The following is a 12,580-nucleotide window of genomic DNA, read 5'->3' on the forward strand; positions in this document are numbered from 1 at the left end:
GTGAGGAAAGATCATCAAGTCTAATCAAGTAGCTTCCTTTGAAAAGTCACCAGAGAACCAATGGAACAAATGGTGCATGAGAAAATCGCAACACACACAAGTTGAAAGTTAACTGATTGATGAACTGACAACCAGGGAAGAGTCCATTTTGTATTCTCGTTCATACAGCCAGCCTGCCAAAAAATGAACTTACAATACAACTTCAATCATATCTCTAAAAGCACCTTTCTGCTCTTCCTTGCCTCAGAATCAAGAGAGTTTAGTTATGCCTCTGCAATTTACATAAATTCACTTCTGTCAGACTTCACAGCAGAAAAAAATACCTTACTGGCAAATGTAGCAAAGGAGTTTTTGCTACGAGCAGTCAATCTGAATATTTGTTTTCAATCACATTACACAAGGAGGAGAAAATGGGCAAATATATCCAGGGGAAATTGTGCTTTTTTGTAGTTACCATTTGCATTCTTAATCCTTGTGCTCATGCCCAATTCTACTGTTTGTGAATAAATAACGTAACATTGACAGTATTAAAAATCTGTACCGTTTTGAATGAAATTTCTACAGTAATAATAATAGAGCACAAATAGAGATGTTGCAGGAATCAGCTGTAAATTGGCCCTTTCAGCTAGAAATTCAATCTATATAAATAAACAGAAACTGGTGGTTAACTGAAAATACCCTTGTCTCAGCAGAGTTTAAGCTCCAACGTGGCTCAGCATCTTGAAGGCCATGGCTTGGTTGGCTGGAAGATAATGCGTTACCCCAAATGGATTCACCACAAATGGAAGGTTCCACCTTTGCTTCAAGCTTAGCAGTTAAAGAACGTTGGCGTACCATTTTCATATCCCTTTCCCTAGATGGTATAGAGTATTTGAGTGTTAGTCTAATGCTTAAATATCTATGTATATTCTGTAAATAACACAGCTCAAACATAACTACCCTGTTACAACAAATGGTCCCTGATCACCATGAAAGATGCATTAATACAAATATCTGAAAAACAATTTAAATTTGTAAAGCACAATGGGAAAAGTAACAGATGCAGAGCTAAAGAAGATGTGTAGAAGGACGTAATTGGTGACATTATCCAGAGTTATTTCAGCATTATGGGAGAGGGTAGAAGCTCAAGGTGATAAGCTTAAATGGGAATTGGGGTAGCAATCACCACAGTCCTGGGATGCAAAAATTATCAAAAATTTCAAGAGAAATGGGAGTTTTGGAGAAGGCATTATAATTTGAGGGGTAGTATTGATGTGGATTTAAAGGAAGGGGACAACTTCTGTGCAGAGGGGACAAGTGCATCATGAGCGTTGTGGTGGGGCCGTGGTGGTTGGCAGTTTAGTACAGAAGCGAATAAGGTTGTATCTCATTGGATATTAAGTGCTTTGGGGTGTTCTGAGCTCACAAAGGCATCTAAAGAAATGAAAGCTTTTTCTTTAAAAACTAGACGAGCTAATGATCCAAGAACATTTATATTCACCGAGTTGTGAAGTTCTTCAAAAATAATCAAGGTTTCTGGTTGTGATAACTATTCAAGGTATACACACCATTTTTCTTTTCTCTCTCTTGAGATCTCTTCATCATCGTCATCACTGAATTTAAGTTTTTCTGAATAATCCACTTCCTCGTGTTCACCTGATCAAAATTAAACATTGGATAATGGATCAGAATCCTACTTCTCAGGGACTAGAAATCCAAATTCAAATATGCACAACAAACCAAGACAACAAAGAGAAGCTTGAACAATGTATATGAAGCACAATGCAGGAAAGGGCAGGAATTGCAGATATATTCAGAAACATCCCCAACAACTTATCAACAGATTTCAAATTGACAGTTAGCCATTAACCTTACAGTTGATTGAACAGAAAAAAACATCTTAGCAAGACAATGGCTCTATATTTCTGAACAACCATGATATTTTTACGAGAGTAACGGAAAACTTTGACTGATAAAACAACTAAATTACCATCAGTATTTGGGACTTTTATCAACTCAAATTCTATCATCTACCTTGTCAATTATAATTTTTGTAACGACCAACATGGATTGCATTCAGTTCAATTAATAGATTGCTTTGTACTTTTGAACTAATCTGCTTTGAAACAAATGGTTTAATTGTGCTACATTCCCACCTGCCCATCCATCTTCTGTTTCAATGTCCAGCTGATCCAGTTCTTTCAGATCATCAGGATTAATGATGGCAGGTCGATCAGTAGGCTCACCTGGTCGCCGAGCAGGCCTAACTGGGCGTGTAGAACGAGAAACTCCACGGGGATATCTGCAGATAACCACAATTAGAATTAAAGGATGAGCCACATATGCAGCTTGGCTCGTGCTTCTTTACTACTCAGAGACAATAAGAATCAACAATCTGCAGTATAGGGAGAGCAGACTCTAAGGAAGCAAAAGTGAAGTATCCAAGCAAGATCAGCACCTCACCCCAGTGATCGATATTACTAACAGCAGAGCTGAGATTGAATGAACTATACTGCTTGGACAACTGCCCTTAAGTTTATGACTGTGCAGGTGTGCAGCTCAATTTAACATTTTATTTATGAATTTTCACTGTAATGCAATAGACTCTTTTTAGTATGCCCTCAAGTTACAAGGCTGTTTCACTGTAATGAACCATGCTTAATGATACAAATAAACTTCAAATTGGTGTCCCAAGCAATTGAAATCCCATTTCAGCTGTTACGGACTCAGTGAAAGTCCCTTTAAGATAGAGAGTGTGTGTGTATGTGTGTGTGGGGCGTGCTTACGTCAATAGAAGATAAAGGACGTAATGACGTTGTTGAAGAAGTAAGAAGAAGAAGAAGAAGAGAGAGAGAGAAGGGAGAGAGACACCAGCCTGCTTGTTTTCTCTATCGATGGATGAGAAACAATAACTGTGTTTGCCACTGAAATCCATGTATGGAAGTTGGAAGTAATCCGGTGGAGTTCACTTTGTTGCTGACCTGTAGAAGGAAACAGGTATTTGTGTGTGGACGACCACGGTTCGGATGCTTTTCGGGGTGAGGAAGTCACTACCGAGTAAACACTGAAGTGTCGTTTGGGTTCCATCCTGGAACATTTGGATTTCGTATGTACTCTCTCTATGTTTTTCTACATCTACATCTTATCTTCAAACAACGGTGGTTGTTGAAGAAGCCCTTGCTCATGTTTCACCTTATGGCTTGCGGAACTGAACTTTAAGAACCATTCAGGAACTGGGAGTTTTGGACTTGTCACACACACACACGAAGAGTTTAGTTTTGGGGTTAACGTTCGAGGTTTAACATTCTTGAATTCTAACATACTAACATTTTTACTTTTATTTTACGTATTATCAATAGTAGTGATTAATAAAATAGTTTTTAACACTGAATCATGCTCAGTGTGTTTCTTTTGTTGCTGGTTTGTGACAAAATTGGGGGCTCGTCCGGGATAGTTCCCAAGGTTAACGAGTGTCGTCTGGGATTGTACCCCAGATTGACGAGATTTGTTCGAGATTCAATCCAAAGATTTTTGAGGAAGGTCTGATAAATTCTTTTTAATTGGCTTGTGTGTGTGGAAACCAGCAGCAATGGATATTAAGGCATTTTTGGAGTCACCAACCCAAAAGGGATTGGAGGTGGCGAAAAAGGATGATTTGATAAAGATTGCTACAAGGCTAAACCTTACAGAAGTAAAGCAGTCTATGAGAAAGGCAGATATTCAGAGATTGATAGCTGGCCATTATGTGGAAAAGAAGGTGTTTGAGAAGGAAGTGTTAAAACAGTTTCCTGGCAGTGAAATAGCAATTTCTGAGGCACAGGTGCAGCTGGCAAAGATAGAAGCTGAACGAGAACAAACCCAGTTAAAGATAGAGGCTGAACGAGAGCAAAAGAAATTAGAGGCCGAACAAGAGGAAAAGAGATTAGAGGCTGAACGAGAACAAACCCAGTTAAAGATAGAGGCTGAACGAGAGCAAAATAAATTAGAGGCCGAACAAAAGATAACTCAGATGAAGTTAGAGGCTGAACGGGAACGAGAGATAACTCGGATGAAGTTAGAGGCTGAACGGGAACGGGAACTAATTCGGTTAAAGTTTGAGGCAGAGGAGAAGGAAAAACAGAGGCAGCATGAGTTACAAATGAAGCGTAGGAGTTCGGAATCTGATTCTGATGATGGTTTTTCAGCCAGCAGGGAGGTTCGATTAGTCCCTCCGTTTGAAGAAGATCAGGTTGATCAGTATTTCCAACATTTTGAAAAGGTTGCTGTGAGTTCAAACTGGCCAAGGAAAGGATGGGCTCTTATGGTACAGAGTGTGATTAAAGGTAAAGCTCAAAAAGCTTATTCTGCTTTGTCTGTTGAGGATGCAGCTGATTATACCAAGGTAAAACAAGCTATTTTGAAGGCCTATGAATTGGTCCCTGAGGCTTATAGACAAAAATTCAGAGACTTGAGGAAATCTGCAGATCAGACTTATATGGAATTTGCCAATGGAAAGAGAATATGTTTTGAACGATGGTGCCTGGCTAAAAATGTAGATGGGGATTATGATAAATTGACAGAATTGATACTAGTGGAAGACTTTAAAAGATGTGTTCCAGCTGAATTAACAACATATTTAAATGAAAAGGCAGTGGAAACTTTACAAGAAACTGCTAGGTTGGCAGATGATTATACTTTAACCCATAAATCCAAATGGGGACAACCTAAAACCTTTCAAAGGAGTTACAAAGACAATCCAGGTAAACCAGAGATTAAATTGGGAGGTAATCAAAAAGGAAAAGATGAAAAGAAGCCAGGGCTGGAGAAACCTGTTGAGCGTACTTGTTATTACTGTAGGAAACCTGGCCACGTGATATCTAATTGTGCCCTTTTGAAGAAAAAGAAGGAAGCTGGGCCCAATGCTTGCTTTCAGGCAATTAAAAATCAAAAAGGTTCAGGAGATGCTGTTAAAGATCAGTCCTTGCAAGAGGGAAAAGCGGAAAAGTTGGAGGAGGTGAGAAAGGAATTCCGTTCGTATGTATCAGAGGGTTTTGTTTCACTGAATGATGAGTCACCCCAGGTGCCAGTGAAAATTCTTAGAGATACTGGGGCTAGTCAATCTCTCTTGCTGGACAGTGTTTTAAATTTTGGTGAAGAAAGTGACACTGGTGAAGTAAATCTAGTACGAGGCGTTACAGGTGAGACCATGTCTGTCCCTTTTCACAGGGTGATTTTAAAGTCAAAGTTCGTAGAAGGACCAGTCGAGATAGGGATAAGACCTAGTTTGCCAGTGGAAGGAGTTTCTTTATTATTGGGAAATGACCTTGCAAATGGAGAAAGTGATCCTGTGGTACGGTTAACAACCAAACCAAGGATTGATGAGTCTGAGAATGATCCAGATGTTTACCCATCATGTGCGGTGACTCGAGCTAGAGCTAAAGAATTAGCCAAGACAGACAGTCCGGTGCAGTCTGATGTAGTTCCTTGTGACAGTCCTAAACAGGAAGAAAATTTTGATGCCTTATCTGAGACTTTTCTGTCTTCACTGGAGGATCAACATCCTTATAGTGAGGCTGAATTTAAAGATTTGTCTTTGTCAAGGAAGGATTTTATGGTGGAACAGACAAAGGACCCTGAGTTGACAGAATTGAAAGAAAAAGCACTTTCATGTGAGGAGATTGAAAAGGTGCCAACTGGATACTATGTCAAAAATGGAGTGTTAATGAGGAAATGGAGACCTCCTCATGTTCCTGTTAATGAGGAATGGGAAACATGTATCTGTACTAATCTGATAGTCTGTAGTTGTGTAGCATGATAATTATTAAAATTACTAACTCTATGCGCGGTTAAAATTTTCTTGGGAAAATTTTTTTTTTAGGTGGGAGGTGTTACGGACTCAGTGAAAGTCCCTTTAAGATAGAGAGTGTGTGTGTATGTGTGTGTGGGGCGTGCTTACGTCAATAGAAGATAAAGGACGTAATGACGTTGTTGAAGAAGTAAGAAGAAGAAGAAGAAGAGAGAGAGAGAAGGGAGAGAGACACCAGCCTGCTTGTTTTCTCTATCGATGGATGAGAAACAATAACTGTGTTTGCCACTGAAATCCATGTATGGAAGTTGGAAGTAATCCGGTGGAGTTCACTTTGTTGCTGACCTGTAGAAGGAAACAGGTATTTGTGTGTGGACGACCACGGTTCGGATGCTTTTCGGGGTGAGGAAGTCACTACCGAGTAAACACTGAAGTGTCGTTTGGGTTCCATCCTGGAACATTTGGATTTCGTATGTACTCTCTCTATGTTTTTCTACATCTACATCTTATCTTCAAACAACGGTGGTTGTTGAAGAAGCCCTTGCTCATGTTTCACCTTATGGCTTGCGGAACTGAACTTTAAGAACCATTCAGGAACTGGGAGTTTTGGACTTGTCACACACACACACGAAGAGTTTAGTTTTGGGGTTAACGTTCGAGGTTTAACATTCTTGAATTCTAACATACTAACATTTTTACTTTTATTTTACGTATTATCAATAGTAGTGATTAATAAAATAGTTTTTAACACTGAATCATGCTCAGTGTGTTTCTTTTGTTGCTGGTTTGTGACACAGCGAATAGCAATCTTTGTTGACACATTTGCCCAAGAGAGGGGGCCAAGAATACGGAGGAGGAAGCGAGGAGGAGAAGGTGGAAGGGGAAGGGTGGGGCTGGGCAAAGGCAGAGGGAACATGACAAGGGTGTGGGGAAAATAGAGTGGGAAGCTGAGATTCACAGTAGGGGAAACGTGGCCAACAAGAGCTGAGGTTGTGGTGGGGGACAGAAGGATCAGAGAGGGGACCTGACAAAAGGGATAGGAGACGAACAAGAGTGTGGTTTTTGAGAGGGGTGGGCAAGAGAAAGAGAACCAGTGTCAGCCTGGGGAAAGAGAAAGAGCTGGAAGAAATGGGTGGGGGTGAGAGGAGAGGGAGGAAGTGTAGCCAAATCTGGTGGAGGGAGAAACAACCAGCAATACCACTTGATTATAAGATTAAACTACTAACAAAAAAGTCTTTTATTTTGGATATATTTATTGATTTTTTTTGTTTAGGCATTTTTGATCAAAATTCTTGAGTTTTGGATCACAGAATTTTTCCCTGTTTAATGGGAAAAGTTTTTAACAATTTATGAATTTTCACCTCATGCAATTATCTTCCAATAACATAATCCCTGCAGAAACTGAGGGAAGGCAATACAAATTTCATCACAAAATATACTTTGTATAACAAGTATATTTATATGGTTTAAGGGATAATCTAATTTTCCCAGAGTTGGAAATGGTTTAGAAAATCACAGATTACATTCCACAATGTATTAAATGTATATAATAAATACAAAAACACACAAAATATACTGCAGAGATTGCACATTTCCTTACTTAATTGGCTCAGCTGGCTGGAATGGATACTGTAAAGATCCCTGTGGACCAAGGACAGGGGTAGGCTGAGGTTGTGATTGTGGTGGGCACATCTGTAGGGGAAAAAAATCTAATTTAGATACTGACAAGGTGATTAATAGAGAGAAGCATCACTTAAGAACGAACAGCTCCTATCACCATAACTCCGCAACCCCAAGTCCTTCAACCATCTCCTCATTGAGTGGGAAGATAATCATAGCATCCACCCACCCTGTGAGTAACACTACCTGCCCTCCTCAACAATTGAACACCATCAAGAGTAACCCCATCCCGAGGAACCCCCTCAATCCTTGTCAGGAAAACCCACCCAACTCTTCCACCTTGCCCACCCCACAAGAGGGTACATGACCATGACATTCTCAAAGGTGAACATTAACCCATCAAGAGTGACCATAACTTTAACCCCAAAATAAAAACACTACTGGCTTGTCAGGAGAACATAACCATGAGCATAAACATTCCTCTAAGCAGCTGAGGAGGAACATCATCCTAACCCCATGAGGGAGAATATATTCCTGACTCCACAAGAAGGAACAAACCTAAGGTCACCAAGGATGAACAGAGCTCTAAATTCAAGAGAGAAAACACAGCAGTGCACCCTACTTACTCAGAAAAAATGCAATCCCATTCCCAATAACATAACCCATTCAGCAAAATCCCATCACCAATGGTAGAAACACGATGATTCTTCTCCCTCCCCACTCGAAGAGTGAACATCCAACCGCATTAATCTCCACAACACATCATGTAAGCAACTAGCACATTGACTGAAAATAAGCATGTGGTACACCAAACCAAAGAGAAAAATAATAAATCATAAACTCACAGGGCAAAAGAATCTTAACAAATTATGAAATAAATACAGAGAAAAAAGTTTTTGAAACATTGCAACTTGTGTTTGGAAGAAAATTGATTAACTAAAGCTTTAAGACTATTAAAGAAAACACAGGGCTCGTTTACCAGGGGTTACTAAGTTCAAGACAAGGACACTAACGAAAAGACTAAAGGTTAACAGTACTATCCCGAACCAAAAGGTAAAAATTGAGAGCTGAGTCATTACAGTAGTAATATGGCCAGATTTAGAAGACTATAAGTTGAATCTGAGAATAAATCATCGCTTCAGAAAGTGGGTAGTCAGAATTAAACCATCAAGAGCAAGACTGGTGGGACCCAGCAGCCTTTTCCTAATTCCCAAAAATATTTAAAGAATCCCTAAAAATATCTCATGCTCTGCAATTAAAGAGAAACTGTAATCTATCATCCATCTGAAGTGATAATAAGCATCAGCTGGAAAAACATTTATTTTAAAACTGTTACCATTGTTTCTGGGATTCCCTAACGTAAGCAGCAAGAATGGAATAGGAAACGTCCGCTTTGTGATGCCCCAGCCATCATAAATTCGTGGACGTCTGATGGGGCAGCTGGTATTTTCTTGCCCATCGTTTTTTTTATTTATAATATCTGTAGATTTTATAAATCCTGTCCACTCACTTTTACCTGGTCACTCATTTGTCAAAAAAAAAAATCAGAATAGTGTTTTACGTGAACACTTTTTATTCAATTACATTGTGCCAACTATCATAATTTAGTCACAGCCCTAGGCAACTTGTTGCAAGTTTCTGAATTTTTTTCCGGCTCCATTGCAATCTTACATACATTAACACAAGTTGTTCATCATTGGTAACTTAGAAGATCTGCAATCAACTTACAAATGTAGGCAGCATGTCACGGTAAGTGGATGGGAACTGGTGAGACCCAGTCTGCAGCAACATTCCTGATCCTCTCCTCAGTGGAGTAGCAGGCCTTAGGGAAGGTTCCTTTTGCTCATTTGATGACACTGGTACATTTACTGGATCATCTTGGCCCGAGCTTTTGGCTTCCACTTCTGGTGATGTAGTCGATGATGCTGTGGGATTCAGGTTTCGACCGCCACCCTCCCTCCAAATGGCGACATCTGCAAGAGAAAACATAACAAAACTGCTGAGTATGGATTTCAAGCCTAAAATGTACTCAATAAAATAAAGAGTTCCCAAACAGGATGGCAATTAAGCCATACTACTGTGATAATATTTTGAGGTCACAGGACAAGCCAATTACTTTACAAACAAGTTATGTTCATTTTACCTATGCAGGCTAGCTTTCCACAAAATAATCACTTAAAATAGCCTAGATCTTTTCAATTTACTTGTTAAGACGAGAAATATTGATCTCAAAGTAATTAGATATGACAATATCTTCACAATTTAAATATCTAATTTTAGATTCCTATACCTATAATTCTAAAACTGATTTTGCATTAATGAAATATAAATGTGTCACAGGTGAACATTTCTCACCTATTCAAGCTACATTTTACACATCAACAGCAAAATACAGCTTCACTAGAAAGTAATTCCATATTTGCACATTAGTTTCATGTACCCAGCATCAACCATCTTTATTCAGAATTATTTAAAACAACTGGACCTAATTTCCAACTGAGGGATCAGATTTGTTTGTTCTATAAAGAACTAGACCTGTGGCTAAATAAACTACACCATTCAAGAAGGGAATAACAACAGGGTTAAATTTTGTTCAGTCTGTATAAAATGTGCATCTTTTAGAATCTTTTATGAATTAATGTAAATTTGATAATCTTTAGTGGAGGGATCAAACTTTTGAATTCTAATTATTTTGAAGTTCCCGAATTTTAAAAAAATCAAAATCGGCACTAGACACTCATCTCTACATAAACAAAACAGTAAAATCCAGCTGCAACTGTAGTTTAAGTCAGTAAAACTGCCATGCCATCACGTAGGCAGCACAGTGGCACACCTAGTAGAGCTGTTGCCTGACAGCTCCAGTGATGCACATTCAATCCTGCTCCCTGGCATTGTGTGTTGAGTTTGCACGTTTTCCCTGTATATTTTAGAAACTGAAGGTAATATTCTTCTTTCCTGTGGAAGCTGAAGAACCCCACCCCCCATACTCAGCACTTTTTCAAGCTATGCAGACCACAAAACTTTTCCAGTACATGTCTGTACGCAAACAAGCAGTTTAAATTTTAAAATTTTTAAATTTTATTTACAACGTGGTAACAGGCCCTTCCAGCCCAACGAGTCCGTGCCACCCATTTTAAACCCAGATTAACCTACCCGTACGTCTTTGCAACGTGGGAGGAAACCGGAGCACCCGGAGGAAACCCACGCAGACAAGGGAGAACGTACAAACTCCTTACGGACAGCGACGGGAATTGAACCCTGATCGCTGGCACTGTAATAGTGTTGCGCTAACTGTTATGCTACCATGCCGCCCTATTTGCTTATGTGCCTTACTTTGTGGGCGGAGGCTTGGTCCTGGCCCATATGATTGATCTGTGGTGTCCTTTTCTTTTCCAGCCTTTTCCTGGTCTCCAGCTGCTTTCAGTGTTGGAAATTCCTCGTGAGAGAACGGTAACTGCTTGTTTAATCCCTTTGTACCTAAATCAAAAAGCAACAATATAACTCTCAATCAGACCACAGGCATGTTTCTTACACTTTTCAAATTAGTGCCCGCTTTTCAGTGTGTCAGGTTTCTGCTGAGCAAAGGTGGTTATCAATAGCTATAGAATTGGGGAAAATAGGGAAATGGGAAAATTATGAAAAATTTGTTTTATAATGCAGCAAGGTGGCAAAAGCCTGCAGTAGCTGATTAAGAGGACATGAAAGGGAATACAAGTGTGAAGGTGGCTGCTGAGATCAGATGGGGTAAAGAGAATAATATTTACACAAGGGCATAGGGAATCAGGTAATTGCCCAGGTCCACTATGGGTTTGGTGAGCGAGAGATTTAGCAAAGGCAGGAAAATGTGCACAGCCGAGTTGAGAGTTTATGGAACATTAGTGGATATTTCAACATAGGCCGAGTCATTTTGTCCTTCGCATTAAGGTACTGGCTCTCCCTCACAGCTTTTGAACAGAAACCAGCTTCTCTGATTTTTTTCCTCAAACCCCTTATTGGTATCAGGAATGACTGTCGAAAGATCCAGAGAAGGTTCCAGTTAGCCATAAGGCTGGCTCAGTATTCTAAAATCTAGAAACTTTAAGAGCATGCTCGTATGTGAAGACAAGACTGAGAGAAAACAATGTCTACATAAACATAAGTAATGGGCTTCATTAGCCTTTGGAGCAGTAATTTTGGCATTCAGTATTCATTATGAAAACCTGCCTGCTACCATTTCTTCCATTACAAGTCAGATGTATTAGGACATGATCTGGGGACTAATTATATACCAAAAGAACCGAGGCTTATGTGCCAAATACGATGACTATAATCAATGCTTACAAAAGCACACAGTTCAGTAATGTTGATTAAGTTCAGTAAAGTAGCAGTTATGTTACTGGAATAATAATCCACAGATCTGGACTGATGATCCAGAGACACAAGTTCAAATCTCACCATAGTTGCTGGGGCATTTGAATTTGATTTATTAACCACAACTGGAACAAAAAGAGCTAGTCAAAGTAACGATGATCATGAAACTACTAGACCTACTTCAAGCTTTGATAAAAGCTATTTTATCAAACCATTATGAAGAACACTGATAATAAAATCAATTGTACCATCCAGGATCAACTTAACACACACAACAACTGCAATGCTTCCCATCCTCTGGGACCCGAGCCAAAATTAGGAGAGCTTTACTACAAACTCGTAATGCAACAACTGAACTATGATATTCACAGAATCTTTTATGTCAGATAACACCGCAGCTTCTTAAATCATCGAGTATGGTGCTACTGGTCCCACCTGGGTATGTTCTGAGAGAGTCACCAGAGGTTGCAGCAGACTGGTGTACAATAAGGACAGAGCAGTCTGGGAGTCCTTGACAATGATCCCAGATGTCATGAAGCATCATGATCTCATATCAAGCATGAACAAAAAAATTGTCAACTATACGACTGTAGAATATCCATAGCCCTTAATCAGCTAATGAATCAATATTATTCCATATTGCAAACGACTGGAAGAAACAGAGTAGCCAAGTTACAGAATGTACCCCGGATGCGGGGCTTCAATATCCATCACCAAGAAGTAGCACTAATTCTGGGCTGGGCTGGCAAGGTCTTGAAGTGCATAGCTGCCAGAAAGGGCCTGCAAAATGCAGTGATAAAACCAACACAAGGGGAAAAACCTATTTGAACTTTTCCCCTTTAAATG

General features: G+C 39.6%; 1 protein-coding gene across 4 annotated transcripts in view; it reads right to left on the reverse strand.

The window, feature by feature from the left end:
- prrc2b (proline-rich coiled-coil 2B) overlaps nt 1–12,580 on the reverse strand; it is a 66,713-nt gene that overhangs the window by 35,235 nt on the left and 18,898 nt on the right. For 3 of the 4 annotated variants that reach the window (XM_052036870.1, XM_052036869.1, XM_052036871.1), the window contains exons 6-11: nt 10,718–10,861; nt 9,113–9,357; nt 7,365–7,456; nt 2,136–2,281; nt 1,548–1,635; nt 679–853 (exon numbers count right to left, since the gene is read on the reverse strand). In XM_052036870.1, the coding sequence (XP_051892830.1) occupies nt 679–853; nt 1,548–1,635; nt 2,136–2,281; nt 7,365–7,456; nt 9,113–9,357; nt 10,718–10,861 (890 nt within the window). The remainder of the gene's footprint in view (nt 1–678; nt 854–1,547; nt 1,636–2,135; nt 2,282–7,364; nt 7,457–9,112; nt 9,358–10,717; nt 10,862–12,580) is intronic. The other variant, XM_052036872.1, reaches the window with a different exon arrangement.

This window comes from Pristis pectinata, chromosome 23 (assembly GCF_009764475.1).
Source record: "Pristis pectinata isolate sPriPec2 chromosome 23, sPriPec2.1.pri, whole genome shotgun sequence".
NCBI classification, from domain to species: Eukaryota; Metazoa; Chordata; class Chondrichthyes; order Rhinopristiformes; family Pristidae; genus Pristis; species Pristis pectinata.